This window comes from Xenia sp. Carnegie-2017, unplaced genomic scaffold, assembly GCF_021976095.1.
Source record: "Xenia sp. Carnegie-2017 unplaced genomic scaffold, XeniaSp_v1 HiC_scaffold_1, whole genome shotgun sequence".
Taxonomy (NCBI): Eukaryota; Metazoa; Cnidaria; class Anthozoa; order Malacalcyonacea; family Xeniidae; genus Xenia; species Xenia sp. Carnegie-2017.
Window position 1 is genome coordinate 9,218,176 of NW_025813402.1, and position 20,380 is coordinate 9,238,555.

Genomic DNA, 20,380 nt, shown 5'->3' on the forward strand with positions numbered 1-20,380 from the left:
ATATTGGATGCGCTACACGCTGCACGCTTCAGCATATTTTAAATTTACAATCAAAAATTCATTATTTTACACATTTTGAAGAGTTTTTGAGAAGAAGTAAGCAAATCTTTGGTAAGACATGTCGGTGGATCAAGAAATGAAAGACGCCCAAAACGGTTTGGATGAAAAAAAAGAACGTTCAAAAGAAGAGCTCTCTAAGGCAGAACTTGAAAAACTAGCTCTTGAAGGCAAGTCTTTGTTCATACTTTTAATAGTATTACTAGAAATAGTTGTGGCGCTTTCACCTTCTGTAGTTATATCTTCTCGACTATTCAAGTGGTCGATGCTAGTCTAGTATTAAACTTATCAAATTTTTTGGGGGTTTAATTTAGTAATATTAAGTAAATAATATCTAAAGTAAATAAAGTTAATTTTTATATCAAGTATTAAGTAATATATTTATTTATAATAAATATATATATATATAATACTACAATTCTTTTATTGTTACTAATATGCCAAATGAAATCATCAGGTAACTTAAAGTAGTAACAATAGGAAGATTTGTTTTATTTTGAATAGATAAATAAACATTTGTTGTACTTTTGTATTGAGCACTCTTTTTTTATTCACAGAAAGAATTAATTCATATATATATAATATAAATATATATTGTTAAGCAATTATGCAGTATAACTACAAGATTTTTTTGACATGAATTTACTCGAGATTTTTCTTTTGATCTTCCATTTTTTAGACTTCAAAGAGCATGTGAAACATGTAGAAAAAGGTGTCAATAACAAAGAGCCACATTTCATTTTGAGGGTTTTGAGATCTCTTGCTTCTGCAAGGAAAAAACTGAATCATTTTTTGTTACGAAAACTTATTTCAGGATACTTCATTCAAGGTAGTTTTCCTTGCTCCTATTTCATTCCTTATCTTTGAATACTTATGATGTTTATGCAAATTTCTAATGTTTTTGTACATCTTATTGTATAATTGTATTATCTTTCTGTTATGATTTTGTTTTGTTTGTTTCGATGATGTAAGTAAACATTAAAATAATACGAAGAGTGTTCAATATAAATAAAATAGAGTAAATTGAATTTGTTTTCAGCATCCCATGCAAAGAACGAGCTTCTCAAGTTCTTAGATGAGGTATGCACATTCAAAATTTTCAATTGGTTTAAGGAGTTTAGGCCAACCAGACACTATACTATAGCCTGTTGTATGTTTGATGAGAAGACAAATGTAATTGCTTTGAACTTACAGTATTTGGCCTGCTGTGTTACATAAACTACTTGTCTTGTTCATGCTGTCTTGTACTCATGCTGTTAAACTTATAGATACATTGGTGAATTTTTGGGAAAATATGAGTAAAGTTTGACTTCGTTACCTATTATGACTTCATATTACTATTCTGCCACATCAATTTCATGTTGCTTTTTTGTCTGGATGTTCATTTCATTATTCAAATGCTTTTCGAAAAGCTCCTGCAATATCATTCTCTTAGTCAACTCAGTAAGATTCCAATTTTATTGGATGATTGAAATATGAACTTAGAAACAAACTTTTCTTGCAACACAGCAGAAAAAACTATTGGTGAATTGATAAACTTTAACAGTTTATGCATAGAGCCTCCAGCCAATTGCAGTTGTCATTTATCATGAAAATATTGAACACGCAGTAATGCCATTTTGTTCACAATAATTATGTTTAAGCATGTCATTTTCTACCGTGTAGTTGACTTGTTTCAATTCTACTTTTTAGCCAATGGAAACTAATTTATCTGTGCCTTATCGGCCTCGAACTGGGAAAGCTGCATTGATGCCAGTACTACCAGAAGTGGAATTTTATTTTCATCTTTTAGTTGTGATTCATTTGATTGATACAAAGTCTTATGAACAGGTGAGCAAGGTGACTTCTGTGCAAAGGAAAACAGGGATGGATTTGCAGGATAATTAAGGGCTGTCAGGAGGGTTGCCAACTTCCTTATTTCAACCGATACAGGACAACCAGACATCTTTCTCACAAGAAATAGTCATAAAACACCCTTGCCTCCTAGTCATTACTTAACAAATAAAAGGTGTTTACTATGTTTGCACAGGCTTATGCAAACTGAAGAGACCTTCGGGAGAACTAGAGAGCTGATCAGTACAAGTCCAAGACCGAAGGCTGAGCACCTGCTTAAGAGTTCTCACAAACATCTCTGAAAGCTTGCATAAGCCAGTGCAAACACGAAAAACATCTTTTATGTTTTCTTCTTTTATGAAATAAGAAATGATGAAAACAGACAACTTTAAAACAAATGTTTTAATATTTCCTTCAACATGTATTCATGATTGATTTGCAAATTCTCTTTGATTGATTGATTTGATTGGTTGAGCTCAAATCGTTTTGCACAGGCTAATGCAAACGCACGACCAATCAGCGCACGCGTTTTATTGCTTTTATTTTATAATTACGTATGTTGTACCTGCATGGTTCGGATTAAAAAAGAATTGTTTTTCCTTTCTTGTTTGCCTAAATACTTCGCAAGCTTCACATTCGATGCCCAAATAATTTCTATTCTCAGGCGCTAAAGTGCTCCACATTGCTTTTGAAAAAATCGGAGTTACACAACAGGAGAACGTTAGATCTCATCTTGGCGAAATGTTACTTCTATCACTCGAGAGCGTATGAATTGCTTGACAGATTTGATGATGTCCGCAGGTTTGTAATTTGCGCAATTGCCGACTCACTCTAAGCAGTTCTTGATTCACCTTTACGGACGTGCTTGACGTACGTTTGTTTGACGCAATTCCTTGTTTGCGCCTGCGGGTGTTGTTGGTGATGGTGAGCGGTTCTCCCGCCACGTGTGTGATACGTCAAATTTATCCTGTAATTCTGTTGACTTTCGTGGCTTCATGCGTAGACAATAGCTACTGTTGTTATGGTTTTTCACCGTCCTTTTTAGACATACCAACGCAAATGTGCTACGCTACACGTGATCCATTAAAATGGATCTTTTCTGCGTTTATTTAAAGTGCTACACTTTAGGACCGTATATAGAACGTTAATCGGGGGGTGGGGGTGGGGTGGGGGGAGATTATGTATTCATATATTCATTTGTGCCCGACTGATTTCTTTCGTTATCCCCCCCCCCCTAATTGACGTTCTTCTACGGGCCTACTGCACTCTGTAAACTTTAATATGGCAATGTAATTAAAAACTCGTGTTAATACATCCAATATCCTCCTAATTTAAACTGAAATAGACGTACATAGTTATGACACGTCATACGAGTAGTTCAGAAATGTTTTCGTTCCATCATTTAAGAGAATTATCCTATTGGTGGTTGTGGCGGTAAGCCAAGGATGTATTTTTTTGCGATAAGCAAACTATTAACGGTGTTGAGTGCATGACTTAAGCAACATAGTATATTTATATCTATCCAACAATCGCTTGCTGTTCTTTGACAATCGACTTTCAGTCTTTAACCTTAAACGTTTTCATCCTGTTGCAATCTCAAACTTCAGAAAAAATGGGTCTTATATTGTTGATGGTTACTATATTTGGAATAGCGTGCGCTGATAGTATGAGCCATAAATTACGTAATAGACTTCAAACTTCTACGTGAAGTCTGTTTTGTACGAGGATTTTGCTCAGTTAATTGAGCATTTTTATCACTTCTCGCGAAAAGTAATGTTCGAGCCCGCAATTTACGTTTGTGTTTGTTTTATAGTTTCTTCCACCACAAACTTCGAACGGCGACATTGAGGCACAACATCGAGGGACAGGTTAGCTAGAACTCAGAGGTTTTGGACCGCCTATCTGTTTCCATTTTTTTCCGCACATCGTACCGACTCTCTATTCGTTTATTTAGGCTACCATTCTCAATTTGTTATTGCGAAATTATCTTCACTACAATCTTTATGATCAGGTAAGATTTGCATGTTTACGTGTTTACGTTGTTCTGGCGACGTCATTTCTTATTTAGGCTCTGACAAGAAAAAAGTTTGCTTTTTGTATAAAGTTTTGGAATTATTATTTAAACCTACGTGTACAAAGTTTACACAATAAGCTTTTTGTGACCGCCGCCAAAATGCTTGGATGAATTTCAAAAATAAGGAGCTAGCTATTTGAGAGAACTGAAATTGTGCTCAACTCACGCTTAAAGTTTTGTTAAACGAAGCTTGTAGTCGATGAAATATGTCCTTAAGTTAACTTTAGATGCATAGTTTTTTTGGGTTTTTTCACCTATAGGTGATAGTACGCATGTAGTTGATGCGAACTGTACTGTACATTCCAATGTAGGCTGATAAGCTTGTCTCGAAGTCTTCCTTCCCGGATACTGCATCGAACAGTGAATGGGCAAGATATTTATATTACACAGGCATGTATCATTGTGTATTTTTAATTGATGAAAAAACATTGACACCCGCGAGGCAACCCACTTCCTATGGCTAATACATTTTATTCAATTCTTTGTTCACTAAAGGAATCATAAAAGCAAAACAGCTGGATTATTCTGAGGCACACAAGAATCTAATACAAGCGATAAGAAAAGCGCCACAGTTCTCAGCTGTCGGATTTCGGCAAATTGTAAGAATCATAGCAAGAAATATGCTAGTGTATCTTTAATTCTGTCTTTAAAATATTCCTGGTTAAATTTGAAATCGATACACTAATTGCTACGTACTCTGTTGTGAATTGGCTACCTGTCCATGCAAAGTTGCATGTACGTCTGTAGCTGATGCTAAAAACATGCCAATTTGGTCTGCCGAGTTTGAAATTTAAAAACTGTTGTCTTGAAATCTAAAACAGTGCAAGTTGTCAGTAAAAAGTGAGGCAAATGAGTCATACTGGGATGAAACAGATGCTACTGTTGTTGCTAGGATAAACCTTTCGCAATGTTCGCATGTGTTTAATTGAGATCAAACCATTTTTACTCCAACAGGCGCAGAAGTTTGCGATTGTTGTTGAATTGCTTCTTGGTGAGATTCCAGACCGAGCTACGTTTAGAGATCACGCCCTAAAAAAGACATTATTTCCGTACTTCCGACTGACCAAAGGTTAGCTGTGTTTCATTGTTTGTATTCATATTCAATGCTGGCTTTTGTTTTTGTGGACGACTGTGCAGAAAAACCGCGAAAAACTCTTGTTCATTTCTTACGGCAAACCATTTATTGTCGACTTTTGTATATTGAGTTTTTCTTCACAAGAAAAACATTAGGGTAAAATGTATGGTGAGGTTTCACGTTGGTACCATTTAAAAAATAAAAAAAAGCTTCCGTGCATTAAACCGGAAACTCTCTCCACAAATTCGCACTCTTCAAACAACTTTTTTTCGAAAATTTTTGTATCAACAGGTCAAATCAACAGCTCTCGGGGCCTGTTGCATGATACTCGGATAGTGCTATTTTAAGATCGAGACTTTCAGGCATAAGCTTATGTGAGCTTACAAGCGATTTTGGAAAGATGGAAAGAATTACTGTCGGGTACATAGGTTTAAATATCTGGGGTCGGTTGCACGAAGCCTGGATAGTGTTATCCATTGGATAGCAAAAATTTTCAAACTTGTAAAAAAAGTGTTTGTATTTGTCTTACGACAAAAAAATTCGTGATCTTCGAAGCAATATTTTATTTCAGTGATTGCTGAGTTCGAATCTTATATTTTTGCTTTTTAAAAGGTTCTTTTAAAGTTTTAAAAATTGCTATCCAATGGATAACGCTATCCAATGGATAACGCTATTCAGTCTTCGTGCAACCGCTCCCTGTTCTTCGAGCAGCCAAGCCTAGAGTTGCTGCGTTCTTACATTTTCCTAAGTGACTCAAGTGTTCGAACCATTACTTTATCGCTGTCCGGGTATATTGACAAAATTTTCATAAAGAATTTGTGATGCGCTGTGCCGTGTATTGTGTTATGAATTTTTTGAAAAATATGAAAAGATTCAGCGTTTTTACAAGCGTCGTCCATTTGGGTGTGATTTTGAAGGTTGCTCTCGTTATTTCATTTAGCTGTGCTTGCTGGAGATCTGGGCCAATTTAACGATGTCATCGTAAATTACAAAGAAAAATTCATTGCCGAAAAAACATATACCTTGATAATTAGGTAGGTTTGAATCATCATCTTGTTGCATGTTGAAGATTTTACGGCTGCACTAATTACAGGAAGTAATGATTGAGCTAAGTTTAGGATTTTGGTCTTCGAGTGGTCTTATTCATGATAAGATCGTTGAAGGACTCGAAAAAACGGATTTTCTCCAGTCCAGAGTCCGTCATATCATGAATAAATGAGCTTTCTTGATCTGCCCAATGTACTAGAAATCTGACTCCTCTTAAATACTGTATCTACGAGTTAGGCAAGCCGCCATCTTGAAATGCGGCAAAACTTGCGATATGTGTTTTGCATACTTACGTTTATGTATAGTTTCAAGGATTATCCCCGTATTCTACGTAGGACGTTGATGTATAGTTGCAAGGGTTATCTACGTGGGACGTTGATGTATAGTTGCAAGGGTTATCTACGTAGGACGTTGATGTATAGTTGCAAGGGCTATCAACGTAGTCTACGTAGGTCGTTGATGTATAGTTGCAAGGCTTATCCACGTAGTCTACGTAGGACGTTGATGTATAGTTGCAATGCTTATCCACGTAGTCTACGTAGGACGTTATGTCTAGTTGCAAGGGTTATCCACGTAGTCTACGTAGGACGTTATGTATAGTTGCAAGGCTTATCCACGTAGTCTACGTAGGGCGTTATGTATAGTTGCAAGGCTTATCCACGTAGTCTACGTAGGTTTCGCTTGTAAAATATTCGATAGGATCGGTTTGATTTTGAGTCTCGCTTTTTGCCACCTTACAAGATGGCGTCTTTGCCTCACCTTGACACGGCTGTCATGCACACATCTTTGGATGTGGGTAAAAAATAATTGGCCATGAAATATAAACTTCGTTTGTAATATTAACTATGAATTTCAGATTGCATCACAATGTGATCAAAACTGGCATACGCATGATCAGTCTTTCGTATTCCAAGATATCCCTAGAAGATATTGCCGCGAAACTGCAGCTCGATAGCCCCGAAGATGCCGAATTCATTGTAGCCAAGGTATGGCGTAACACCCCCATCCCTCTTGCATTTTGTATTTAAAGGAGTTGATGAACTGACAAGGAGTACAATACAATCAGAAAAGAAATTTTGAGCCGAAAAGTGTTAGCGCGATTTGTCACATGTCTGTACAAGATGAACGACCTTTCCTGTCGACCTTTCCAAATCATACTCCCGACTACAAAAAGATAACATATACTCGACTCAATTGTGATTGTTTGGTTTCGGTGCATGTAGTGCATGTAATGCATCTAATAGCAGTGCTATCTTAGTAATAGTGCAAAAATAGGTATGACTGTGTAAATTTCCGCGATAAATTTTTTGCTTCATTCTAACTAATAATATGGAAAACATACATGTAGCTGCATTTGGAAAAAAACATGAACTCGTTTATTTAAGCAAAGTTGCAAAAAATAGCACTTATTCTTTCGACTCCACTTGTGATTTAACGTGTTTTTAAAATTGTACTCGAAACGGTACTGTTAACTTAAAAATTTACTGATACAAACGTAAGCCAACTAAGCTGCCAGACCAGTATGCAAGCAAAGAAATTATTGTAGTAGATGAGTACAGTCCTGAAAAAGGGCTGTTGTTGTTAGTGTCGACTGACGTTTCATCATTTTTATGAGGATGACTCTTAGGAGGACCAACGCTTACGATGTCGAAACGTCAGTCTGCATCAACCCGCAAACCATCTTTCTCTGGACTGCACTAACCTGCCCGATAAACAACCACAAACATGTAGCGATACTCCTTGTTTCAAACCATTTGCTTTAAAACAATAAAATGTCCTTGAATTTTTAGATTTGTCGCCCTGAGAAAGTCTCTGTTTTAGTGATGACTTTTCCAAAACAGTGATAGGCACGTGGCCAGAACTATAATTGGCGGTGGGGGGGCATATTCATACGTATATTCATTTTATAATCAGTAAAAAACGATGAATTTCAAAAGAAACTATCATGACATGTCATGCTTATATGAATATGCCCTCCTCCAATCATCTTCCTGGCTACGTGGCTGAACAGTGAGCGTAAATAAAAGGACGTTGCGGAAATCTGTCCTCGTGTTGGTCCTTGGTGTTGCATTTTTTCACGTAACAATTTTGTTATGCTTTTTTCGTGTACAGGCTATAAGAGATGGTGTGATTGAAGCTACCATTGATCACGAACAAGGCTTTGTGCAATCAAAGGTATGGCAATTGTCTGGTCGTTGTGACTATTTTTTCAACTTTGCGTAATACCCTACGTATCCTGTTTTTTTTCATATTGCACTCTAATATTTATCCCAGGAAATTATCGACTTATACTCCACCAACGAACCGCAAGCTGCATTTCATCAAAGAATCGCGTTTTGCTTGGACATATACAACCAATCGGTTAAGGTGACGTATTATGTGCTTTCATTTTGCCATCTCTGTATAACTGTCTTAAAACATCACGTAGCATTCGGAACAAAAAAATTTCGAATTTGCATCAGTGACTACTTTGCATAGTTTCCTGGGTTTTATCCTCAACGCACTCTTCTTTTGAACTTAGGCGATGCGTTTTCCACCGAAGTCCTATAATAAAGATTTAGAATCCTTGGAGGTAAACTGCTAACTTTTTGTGCAATTGATTATGTGTCGTTGTAGTCAAGTTGCCGCTCTCCAAAGCATTGTTTTCACATGGTGTGTCGAGCAATTCGTTCAAAACATTGAATAATGAGTTTCACGTAAATTAGTAGGAGTCGGACATGGGAAACTTCGGCGGCGTCAAGTCGTTGTATGGATGTGCAGATCGATAGATTGTTACTGCTTCGAAACCTACTTTGTCGTTTTTGAGTAGCCCGAACAAGGGCCGAAACGTTGATAGCGTTTTCCTTTTCTCTCTCAAGCTGTCGCTTGTGAATCGTGTGCATTTTAAATTGATAAGTTTTTTCAATCGTCCGTGGTGTTGTATATAGCTACAGTTGAAATGACAAAATGCAGATTAAATGAAACAGCTCTTGTGGCCTACTATTTCATAACAATTGAAAGTCTCGTCTAATTGTGACTTTTTTGCTGTTCCTCAAAAATTGCTCTTCCTGCGCCTTAAGATAGATTTTTTACGAGAATATTTTTGTGGAATATTGAAATCAAATCATTTCAGGAGCAGAGGGAACGAGAGAAACAGGATCTTGAATTGGCAAAAGAAATGGCCGATGATGACGAAGATTCCTTTCCGTGAACGTGGACCATATAATATAGGATCTCTCTCTTACCATTGTTTAACTTTTTATTCTTCTCATTTACAATTTTATCTAAACGAAATCCACTTTGTTACTTTTTTCATTTGTATCGAGCGTTGTTCTTCTGTTAAACAATTATGGAGCATTGAAAAGTGGAGGGTGACATTTGACTTTGTCACCTTTCTTTTTTTGAAGACATGATAAACTAGATAAGGATGTTAACTGGAATGTAGATATTGTTGTTGAAAGCAGATATAACCGAACGTGTTTATTCCCGAGCAAACATGTCGTGTCGCCAGAAACATTAATATGTTTGGCTGGAGTCTACTGTCGTGGAACGACACAGAGCTCTGCCACTTTTCTGTATGATACGATGGGTTAAGAAAAATGATTTCGTAGCATTTTGGTAGGTTTGGTTCTGTTCGTTTTGGTTTGTTGGAACTATTGTTAATTCACAGATGAATTCAATGGTCAGTAAAGTGCCTCTGTCTGACGGATGGGAAGTATGGATTGAATCAATCTTGACGTTGAACTTCTCAAAACATGGCGGTTTCAAGGAGTAATACTCCTCAGTTGTCGGATGTTTTTCTTTTGACGTGGTCAGTAGAAACGAAACACGATGTATTTGAGAGGTGGTCGCAAGGTGAGGATATATCCTAAAATTTAGTCCAACTGCAATATATTTATATGTCTACGATCACGGCATTGTCAATTGAATACTGAAAGTGGACGTTGACGTTTTGCTCTTGTTATTGAAATCGAATTTTTTCTTAGTGAATCGTGATGCACGTAAGTTTTTTCAAAAATCACTAATGCACCGTTAAATGTACTTTAGGATTTTACTTCAGTGATGATGAGCCAACAGCCTTAGTTCAAAATTGTGGTGGTCCTTGCTCGGTGATTGCATCAGTGCAGGTGCGTTGCTCAGAAAAAATCCAAGATTGTTAACTTTTAATGTGGTTTTTGTCATGGGTGATTTGGTGGTTTTGAAAGTGAGCAGAATACTTTTCATCTGGAATGAAGGGATAAATTTCTATTATATTATGAGAGAGGGGATGTAGTTTATTTAAATTGGCTTCTTCCTGTCTGTTTTTGTTTTCACTTTCCATGGCTTAATTAAGGAAGGCAATAATTTGAATGTCATTTTTTGAAATTTTATGATTGACAATAATAATTTTTCGAGACTCTATCATGCATTTATCAGACATCTGTTTTTTAACGGTGGTTATTCACAACATATGCATTGAAATAACATAATGCAATGCTGTCCTTACATGAATGCTTGCAGGTTTCACTTTCGTTATATTGCATATGATGGTGCTGGGCAAATATATTGAAATACCCATGAAAAGATTTCACTTGTCGTACGCTCTACATGTTTTTACATGACAAATGATCAAACATTTGCTTTAAGGCATGTTATATATTTTAGGCATGGGTATTATTTTAGTTTGTCATTTGTTATTTGAGTTATCAAAACTTTTGAAACTGGCAATTTCATACGTACGTAGTTTTGTCTCTTCTTTTTGCAAATAATGCTGTGAGATTGCTGTTGAAGAATTGACAGTTGTGCTAATACGTTTTCTTGATTCTTACACAATTTTTTTTTCAAATAAATATGTCCAGGCATATTTGGTGAGGCGATTGATATTTGAGAGGAAAGGATGTTCGGAAAATGATGATTGGCGAAAAATCAATGGTAAGATTTAAATGAAATCGACATAGGGTCTTGTTGTCAAAATCATTGATAGAGCTGGTCCCAGATCTCAGAACACAAATTTTGCCCCTGATTGTGTTTCATGTGTTAACAATCGTAAGAGAGAGAAAGTGCTCTGAGAAGACAAAATACTTTAACATGTTTCCTTTCTTTCAATGTTGAATCTCTTGTTATTAGACTCTTTCTACTTTGAACAGGTGTTATGCTTGGCATGAAAACTTGCTTTATTCAATTATGCAATAAAGATTTTTTGTATTTGTCAATTAGGCAAAGAGAGAAAGGCTGTGTTATGTCAAACACTTATTGATATCTGGAAACTAGTGGCTGAAAAAGATTACCAAGTCGTTTTGACCAAAAACCATCAGATAAATGAGGGAAACGAAAACCAACCAATGGAAATCGTGCAAACCGTTGGCGAGTCATCCATTCAAGGTTTGTATAAATTTATACAGTTTCACCTAGAGCTTACCTGTATAGCAAAAGACATGTAATTCTACAATTTTTATTTGAAATCATAATTATTGTAAGGTAGCCACGTTTAGCTTTCGTGATGAAGGTAACGGAACCCGGATGAAATTTTCTTAGCATTTCATCATTTTCATATGCAATTGAAAGAGTTTAGGAAAACATTTTTTTTGGAGATAGATGAACACTACGTACGCGCTGTTCTCAAAGCATCGTGGTAAATAACTGGTATGGTATACATTGGAATTTTCTGCCAATGAAGCCCACATAGCGATATCCACATATATAGCTATTGTACGTAACTTTTCCAATCGTGCTAAAAAGGTGGACACTATCACTGTATGATTTCTTTTTTTGCAGGCAGCTGGTAAGAGCGCTGTCTAGAGTCTTAGTGCGAACTAACTGCGCTAGTTCTTTATTCTTTAAATTCAAACCTACACAAATGCTTGAAACTTCCGGTCTGTGTAAATATTTGAAATGTTATGGGAGAAGTTGAATTTGTATACTTAGCGTTAAGTGGAACTATGGCCTTATTTGTCTCTGTCATGCGGAAAGTGTCCCACAAGTTTTAGCTACACAGAATTGGTTTACTTTTTATTAGTTTGCGCGGAGTTAGCTTTGTGTGCTTACGCGGGTAGCGCTGATATCTGAAATCTTAACATCTGACACTTCTGGTGGACATACGTATTTATCTGAGGATATCGAAACTTTGTCATTCTTGAATTAATGTGTCATTCTATTGATTCCCCTGTTTAAATGGTAGCCTTCTGCCTTCTAAAATTTTTTTGACACAATCGGAAAAGTACAATACTTTCCAATGTTCATATTGTGCTATCATAAACTACTATATGTTGGTAATGAGCCTAGTTCTGTGTAAATAGCTTGCTGCCACGATACCCTTCAGATAAAACTATTGATTTGTACTGAACAAATGCTATGATACTTGCTGCAACGGATTTTCCCGTGAAGCTACGTAAACTAGCTACCTACGATGATGATTTGAAAAAATGGCGCATGCATAATGTTCATTGAAAGTTCTCTTGCTTGATAATTTTTGCGAAGGATGACTTTTTGATTTGTAAATAAATATGATCGGGAAACATTTCCTTCAAATGCGTCGTGTGTGTTTTATGCGTGAGGACGACTTGCTTCGATTCAGAATTTATTCCATTTATCCAATCCTTCAATTCGTTGCTCTCTTCAACATTTCACAGTCTCCATTCGTGTACAAGCTTACATGAAAACTGAACTTAACAAAAAATATTACGTGGATATGAAATGCTTCCAAAAAAAATTCACAGGTGAAAAGACAAGTCAATCCACACGCGAAGACTATCATAAAAACATATGTTCCCAAACGACAGCTCAGACTAAAGATGATTTCCATTCTACCTTGAGGTATGTTGTACCCTCGTGCGTACTAATAGCTGCTAATTTGAAATTTAAAATTTAAGAAGCAACTTCAACAGTTCCATTGGTTATGCATTTCTAAAGAATGAAAATTAGCCAATCAAGGAGGTGTTATAATTTTATTTTGCTACGTTGCTGGATCTGCCCCTGAAATATTCGTTGATGTTTAGTGAGGAGAGTGGCGTGTTACTGATATCGAAAAAAACTTTTTCTAAACTATATCTCAAAACGTTATAAGCTCTTTTCCTTCGATATGTTTGTGCTAGAGTTGACCTCTTATTAGCATGATTAGTAACTCGATGAAAAATGCAGGTTTTGCCATGTGATGTACATTTTTCTGACCCCAGTTTTAGCCTTACGAGGCCAAAACTAAGATTGGCTTGTTCGACTGTCGAGTCTTATATTTGCGAGTTGTACCGACAAAAGTTAATTTTATGTATTGATTTTTTCACCAGGCAATTTTCCTGTTGTAAATCGGAGCATTTGGAGAACTTTATCACGAGAAATATTCATCAGTTCGAAGGAACATTTGGGGTTCTGTTGTTCTTATATTCCATATTATTAAGCAAGGTAATCTCACCCGCTTATACGAATGGACATCCATACATTACACACCCATAAACAACCAGGAACCACACACTAATAAGAATCCATAAATATCACACTTACGAACATCCATAAATTACACACACATACATAGACATCCATAGACCACGCGCTTACGAAAAAAATGTCAAGCATATTGATAATAATAATAATAGCTAATCTTTATTGAGGATACCAACATCACTAAAAAGTGGTTTACAGAGGGGTCCTCTAAAAAATGATAAGAAATTACTGTTATTTTATTTGAAAAAAATCAGTAACTTTATGTTTGAAAACAGTTTTATTTTTTTTTACGATAATTTCTTCCGGAATAGCGTTAAAAAGCAGATTTCCTTGGACACGATACATGTTTTTCTTCCATTTTTGCTTTCAACTTTCGGTAGTCTTAGTCTCTGTCGGTCTCCCCATGTGTTTTTTATCATGACCTAAAACTAGAAAATTGTCAATTAAGTTATTTGGCCTGTGACTGTGTATTGATTGGTGAACCTGTTTGACCATTTGTCCGTTTAACCACATTCACTTAATGTTAACATGATCCATCCATCCATACAGGGTATAAAAGAAATTAAGTCAGAAATGGACGAAACCGTTGCAAGTCCACTTATCGACCCAATTCATGGCCACGGTAGGTACGTAACATGTACGAATATTATTTCCTTTGATGCAGCGTCATGTTTTTTAATCTCTTTTTTCTTGTGTTTGAGATAAGGTTGTGTTGTTACAGCTTTGTGCACTGCTGTAGCAGATTTGTGCTGTGTTGTTACAGCTTTGTACACTGCTGTAACAGACTTGTGTTATGTTGGTACAGCTTTGTGCACTGCAGTAACAGATTTGTACTATGTTGTTACAGATTTGTGCACTGTTGTTACAGATTTGTGCACTGTTGTTACAGATGCGCAGTGAAGTATCATTTCCTGCAACGTGATTTCATTATTATGGTCATATGGAAACTGGGCGAAAGAGCTCATTGATACCGAAAACATTTTTTTAACATATCATCCAAATACTTTACAGCCAAAGCATGGTGAATCTAATGTTAACTGGCCACGCGGTATCTCATGTTTGGGACCTGGAACGAGATGTGGGCGGATTAAGTACGTCTTTTGTTTCATTTGGTGTGCCAGCGTTGTGACGACGTATAACCTAGGGCATTACTTTTGATTAGCTTTTGAGATATATTTAGGTCGAGCTTCAGCATTTCATTGCACCGATGGAATTCAACCCTAGGTCTTACAGCATACTGCTCTTGTAGAAAATAACGAAACAAATTTCCTTGTGCAAATTATGCACCCCCACCCCAATCACCATACTTGAAAATATATTGTTTTTACCACAATGCAACGCGAAATGCCTTGTCCGTTAGGTGAAGCGAGACAAACTGCAATACGCTCATTATATATGTTTGTTAAACAGTTAAAGTAACGAAATTTTGATGTTTGGTGAAACTTTTCTCATCCTTCATGTAGAATTAAAGGGAATACCGAAACAATCCAACATTGGTTTTCTCTCGTTATTGGAATCCATGCGATATTGTGAGGTACACGTGAATAGAAAAATATATAGTCTGAAAGCGCAAATACTGCTTTCGCGCATGATCGTCCGAGATTTAATCTCCTACGTAAAATCCATGGGTTTCTTTGAGTCCCATTATGTAACCAATCAGATTTGAGGAGTTTGAAAACGCCCGCGCTCAGCGTAAAAGTATGTCTTCATGTGTTGCATGCGTAGGTTTCTTTTAAGCCTAAAAGTTCTATCGTAAGCATTAATGTTTGACTTTTGTTACTTTTGTGACGTTTTTTCTCGCGATGAGGCCATGTATCGTCGTTCATTCACATTTTGTATTTTAAAGAAAATGGTTTGAACCCGGGAGTATCGTTACATGTTTGTAAATGTAGATCGTCCAGGTTGGTATAGTCCTGAGAAGGACTGTTTTTGTTGTTGTTGACTGACGTTTCGACAACCTTAGCGGTAGTCATCTTTAGAGTCAAATATACCAACCTGGATGATCTACATTTTGTATTTTATAACCATGGGTGAAATAAAGCGTGCATATGAAAGGAGAATATTTCGACTGTCAACAGTCCGAATTTCCTTCATCTACAGTATATAGTATATCAGTCTGATCAAAACGAGTACTTCTGGGGTAGTTTTGCTGTATTTTATTGCTAATTCTTTTGAATCCTTCTCCCTTTTCTCAGTACTAAAAATAATTCGTTATTTTCGAACTTAGCCGCATGAGCAATGGACATTGTGCTTGCGTATAATTGGTGAGATTGTTCTCATTATTCACGTCTAGGTCGGCAGCTTTTTAAAATGTCCGAAACATCCAATCTGGCTGCTGGCCAGCGAAACTCATTTGACTGTTCTTTTAACCAAGGTAAAGATAGTCATTGAAAAAATCGTGGTTCACAGAGTTACTTTAAATATTTTTCCATTAGCCAGTGAATTTGAAAGTGTGGAGTAATGTTTATGATATCAGTTGCTGATGAGCTGGCGTATTTACTTTGTGCAATATCTTTTGTGAAAGTTCCAGGCCTACACTTAATAAAACGAAAAGCAAATTTGGGGTTTTGGCAATTTTACTTATACCTAGTGTAGTTAATCGTGCATTGTCCTAAGTATTTAATGTTTTATTCCACCAGCAAAAAGTTAGAGATTGTTTAGCTGTTTTTCAATGTAATAACTTCACCATTCTATCTTTACTATGAGGCTGCACATCTGATAGTATAGTGAAAAAGCAAGACTGAAGAATTATTATTGTTGCGTGCGCAGATTAACAGAAACGCCTCTCTATGTAGATGACGCTACCCTGCTGTCATTTTAGCACGTGTGTCGAGTATACAGGGATGGACATATTTTCCCATCAACAAACACGCATATTATTAAAATAGACATAAGACGAAGTGAATACACTAGCATCAGAAAAGCGGACCATTGAACTAAACACAGTGTATGTTTTCTCGTCGAGATTGACAAGGAATTGGTTGTCAATAGACACTGTGTAGAGCGAGTAGTTGGGTTGTAAACATTCAGCACTTATGAATAAAAACATTCGACTGCGAGTCATACTTCGATTTTTCATGTCTGATTTGCCTAGTTTCATTTCATTTTAGTCATTTTGAAGTAGATGAAATACCATCGCCTACTGTTTTTTTTTGTATATCTACACGTTTTGCTTTTTATTTTGATTATGAAGTTAAATCTATGAGGTGCCTATTTTTGGACAAAGTGATATTTATTTTTTTTTGTTTCTTGCAGGAAAATATTGACCGAAACAGACCAGTAGACATTGCTAGAAGTGTTTTCAAAACATACGACACTCAAGGTAGCTAATTGCAACTGCCTGTCGCAAAGATTATGCGCCAGAATTTGGAAACAAGTCAGCTGTAGTATTGGCAAATTCTTGTTCCATCATATAAAGCTACACGGCTACGTTTCAGCTTTTCCCTACTTAGAATAGAAAATACCAAAAAGTAAACTTAAATTGTATGTTTGATAACTTTGCAGAAAATGGATTTATTGAAAGAGAAAAACTGAAAGATGTACTTGAAGCTTTGGAACTCGAAACCGAACCAGATTAGTGAGTATCCTTTATTATGTAGAGACTGCATCCAAGCGAATTTTTTAGCATATTTATACAAAGTCAACGACTGATTTTTCTTTCGTCAGTGGAAATAATTATACGACACATCAAGACTGAACCTCTTTCATTCTCTCTTTAACTTTTTTTTTCAGTGTTGGCTTTATGCAAAATTATTTAGATCCAGACTCATCAGGAATTATTTTACTTCATGCGTTTCAAATGTTTTATCCTGAAGAGGTATGTGTGTGATATTTTCATATTTTATGCTGAGTAGAATAGTAGTAATCAGTAGGGAATATTTTTTGTTCATTCCCTGGTAAAACAAATAGTGGAAATTATTTCTAGAAGCAATGAAAATAATTTTTCTAAAAAAAATTTATTGTTGAAGTGGAAATGCGGTTTGGCTTCTCCGCATGCACATGTTGTTTGGGTTAGTGTTTTTTTAAATCATTCAAGAGAAAACTACAAAAATACGATTGAACTGTAGTCCAGGAAAAGATAGAGTGATTATGTTGGCACCGTTCGAAGGAAAAAGTACTCCTGACCTTCACAAACAAATGCTTTGCTACATAATGTGTTCTAATGCAAGCTTCGTCATGTACAAAGCTATGTATATCCGAGAAACTGCCTCTCTAGTCTCTCGACTTCAAACATCACAGGTGACACTCGATTTCCCTCTCCCACAAGATCATTTTGTTTTCAGCCACCTTCCCGGTTGTTGTCCATACCATATTTTGCTTCCTGGAGCAATTGTGCCTTTTTAACGTGCTTTCTCCAGTTCTCGATGTAATTGGTTTTTTAACTTTCTTGCGCATCAGCGTGCAACTCGTGAATTCTACTGATTTTCAATGCATCTCCAGCGTTCTCCTTTACCGTTCTATTTCCTGTCACCAAAATTTCATTCAAAATTTCGTTACAGTCAAACCTGTATAGTAGTGGACACCTTCGGGGGAAACGGGCTAGTGCGTGCTTAATTGAGGTGCCCATCTAATAGCGGTTGTCGTCACCAGGCCCTTCGTAAGGAGATAGCGTAAATATAGATCTTGTTGTATCTGTAAAAAATAGGAAATAGTCGAAAACTTTCGATTGAGGTTTCATCATTACGAATAATATGAGATTAAAATCGGGACTTTACGTGGAGTTTGCCTATATCACTTTAGTTGTGGTACACCATTTGACTTTTATGGCCTTTTTTCGTAATCCAATATCCATTTACTTCATCGTTGTTACTTAGGTGCTATAATTTTATTTTATTTTCGCTTGGCAATGTCTTTAACACTATTTTTAACGTTTTTTGTGTTCTTCTTATATAATGCCTTTAGCTCATTGTCGTCGACATTGTTGACAACCTGCCGTCTTATGTCACAATTCATTTCAAAATGGCTTTACTACGTTTCATTACTCTGAAAGGTCGACTTGTAAATTGCCAGTTGACTATGAACTTTTTTACATTTAGTTAAAGCCGGAAGCAGAATTGTGTGCGTGTAATATATGAACTCTTTTCGTGTATTTTAGTTTAGCTTGATGCTAGAAGAGTCGGACTTTGCAAAAAGTTTTCATGTTTATCATTATAACGGTTTATCAAAAAGTTGTGGAAAGGAAGATGGAAGAAAAAAGGTATCGATATCAATATAATCTTGTGAACTGTTGCTTGCTTACTGCATGAATTGTGACTTGCTTACTGCGTGAACTGTGACGTGTTTACTGCGTGAACTGTGACGTGTTTACTTCGTGACTGTGACGTGTTTACTGCGTGAACTGTAATTTGATTTCTGGGTAAACTGTGACTTGTTTAGGTCACGTAGTGAACTCCCACTTTTTTACTACGTGAACTGTCAACTGTAACTTGTTAACTGCGTGAATTTTTGACGTGTTAACTAAGTTAACGGTGACTTTTAAATTTTTTCTGCGTAAACTGTAACTTGCTTACTGCTTGAGCTGTGACTTGTTTACTGCTTGAACTGTGACGTGCTTACTACGCGAACTCTGACTTGCTTACTACGTAAACTGTGACGTGTTCACTGAGTTAACTGCTACTGTTACTGCTTGATCTTGATCTGTGATTTGTTCTCTACATGAAGTGTGATGTGCTTACTTGATTAACAGTGACTTGTTTACAGCTTAAACTGTGACTTTTTACCGTGCGAACTGTGAAACGTGACTTGTCCGCTGTGTGAAGTGTTTTAAAAGGCCTGTTCACACGATCCGATTTGTCGGATCCGATTATTTCGGTTCCGACTTTTGGTTGCTTCTTCAGACGATCCGATAATTTTGTCGATGCATTTATTCGTTTGGATATTTATAGTTTTGTGAACAGCCATTTGTGTTATCCAGTACATTTATCGATATGTTTATCGTATTTTTGTTCTTGTTTCCCAGTCTTTTTCAAATCTATGTAATTTGACCAGTCGGCCTCCTCTGATCTTGTCGGACGAAAATAGAGCAAGTTCTGTTTCCATCCGATTTTTTAGATTGACGGATCCGACTATCGGAGGCTCACTTTTTAATGTGCTCACACGATCGGTTTTTTAGGATCCGAAAAAATCGGATCGTGCGAACGGGCCTTTATACGTGAACTGTGATTTGTTTACTATTGCATGAGTTTCTATCTGTCTTATATTTTTGCTTATATTTATTTTCGCTGTCGTTTTTTCACGAGAGCTTTTTTGCCACTGACATATTCCACCGCAATCATTTATCCAGCAGTATGAGCATATATTTTACTTTTTCCGTATAGGTTGTGTATTCTGAAGGAACGTGTACGTTATTGTCTGGTGATGTCGTCTGTGTTTCTGATGGGCCTTTTTTAAACTGTCTAAGAACTAAATGGCCTAATGTGATTATTGATTGGAAAAATGAAGCCAAACCATCTCTTAACTAAAGTCTTCGTGCTAAATGTTTTGGGATGCTGCACGTACAGAAAGCATGCGTATCAATGTATTCATTTTAATGAAAGTAACTTGTAACGTTGTGGCATGTTTTATGTCGTATGACGACGTGAAACTGCAACATTTGATAAAATTTTATGAAAGATCACCGCGCTGGAAGAACCATATTCAGCCAAACTTTTTTCACTTTCTTCTCCATGCTAATTGTTTGAAGGCATGTCCTCCTATAACTCCGTGGTAGAATGAGAAACTCAGAACTTTCATTTTCGGAGAAGGGGAGTACAAGATTATTATGTTTTGGTTGAGTGAGGGTATCCCTGGGAACTAGATTATCATTTGGCTGGTCGTTTGCAGTAGCTATCTGTCTGGTCCTCCAGATATTTGTTAGCAACGAACACGGACATTTTTGATAAAATTTGTAGGGAAAGATGATG

General features: G+C 36.4%; 2 protein-coding genes across 3 annotated transcripts; both read left to right on the forward strand.

Moving 5' to 3' along the window:
• The first annotated feature begins 14 nt into the window (after positions 1–14).
• On the forward strand, positions 15–9,380 carry LOC124435708 (26S proteasome non-ATPase regulatory subunit 3-like). Its single transcript, XM_046985681.1, has 16 exons — positions 15–227; positions 737–886; positions 1,097–1,137; positions 1,750–1,887; positions 2,555–2,691; positions 3,704–3,758; positions 3,845–3,901; positions 4,276–4,354; positions 4,460–4,563; positions 4,919–5,033; positions 5,980–6,073; positions 6,943–7,072; positions 8,199–8,261; positions 8,361–8,453; positions 8,608–8,658; positions 9,199–9,380. Exons 1-16 carry the CDS (start codon positions 119–121, stop codon positions 9,274–9,276), a joined length of 1,494 nt encoding a protein of 497 aa, XP_046841637.1. The 5' UTR covers positions 15–118; the 3' UTR covers positions 9,277–9,380.
• Positions 9,381–9,808: 428 nt separating this feature from the next.
• Positions 9,809–20,132, forward strand: LOC124442234 (ubiquitin carboxyl-terminal hydrolase MINDY-3-like). Of its 2 annotated transcripts, none has more exons than XM_046992744.1 (15): positions 9,809–9,920; positions 10,113–10,192; positions 10,904–10,976; positions 11,262–11,426; positions 12,761–12,857; positions 13,325–13,439; positions 14,028–14,104; positions 14,490–14,569; positions 14,942–15,012; positions 15,772–15,852; positions 16,734–16,800; positions 16,983–17,055; positions 17,211–17,295; positions 18,574–18,675; positions 19,796–20,132. In XM_046992744.1, the coding sequence occupies exons 1-15, from the start codon at positions 9,821–9,823 to the stop codon at positions 19,937–19,939; spliced, it is 1,410 nt and encodes a 469-aa protein (XP_046848700.1). In that variant the 5' UTR covers positions 9,809–9,820; the 3' UTR covers positions 19,940–20,132. The 2 variants fall into 2 exon arrangements, with proteins under 2 accessions (XP_046848700.1, XP_046848708.1); XM_046992752.1 differs by having other exon boundaries at positions 18,579–18,675; positions 19,796–19,940.
• Positions 20,133–20,380: the final 248 nt, after the last annotated feature.

Excerpts from the sequence above, each read along its gene's own strand:
- LOC124442234 (XM_046992744.1), top strand. The coding sequence starts at position 9,821 with ATGGCGGTTTCAAGGAGTAATACTCCTCAGTTGTCGGATGTTTTTCTT. Across the intron at positions 14,105-14,489 it reads CCAATTCATGGCCACGGTAG|CCAAAGCATGGTGAATCTAA; the intron begins GTACGTAACATG and ends AATACTTTACAG. Across the intron at positions 15,013-15,771 it reads AATCCATGCGATATTGTGAG|GTCGGCAGCTTTTTAAAATG; the intron begins GTACACGTGAAT and ends ATTCACGTCTAG.
- LOC124435708 (XM_046985681.1), top strand. The coding sequence starts at position 119 with ATGTCGGTGGATCAAGAAATGAAAGACGCCCAAAACGGTTTGGATGAA. Across the intron at positions 5,034-5,979 it reads GTACTTCCGACTGACCAAAG|CTGTGCTTGCTGGAGATCTG; the intron begins GTTAGCTGTGTT and ends TATTTCATTTAG. Across the intron at positions 8,262-8,360 it reads AAGGCTTTGTGCAATCAAAG|GAAATTATCGACTTATACTC; the intron begins GTATGGCAATTG and ends TATTTATCCCAG.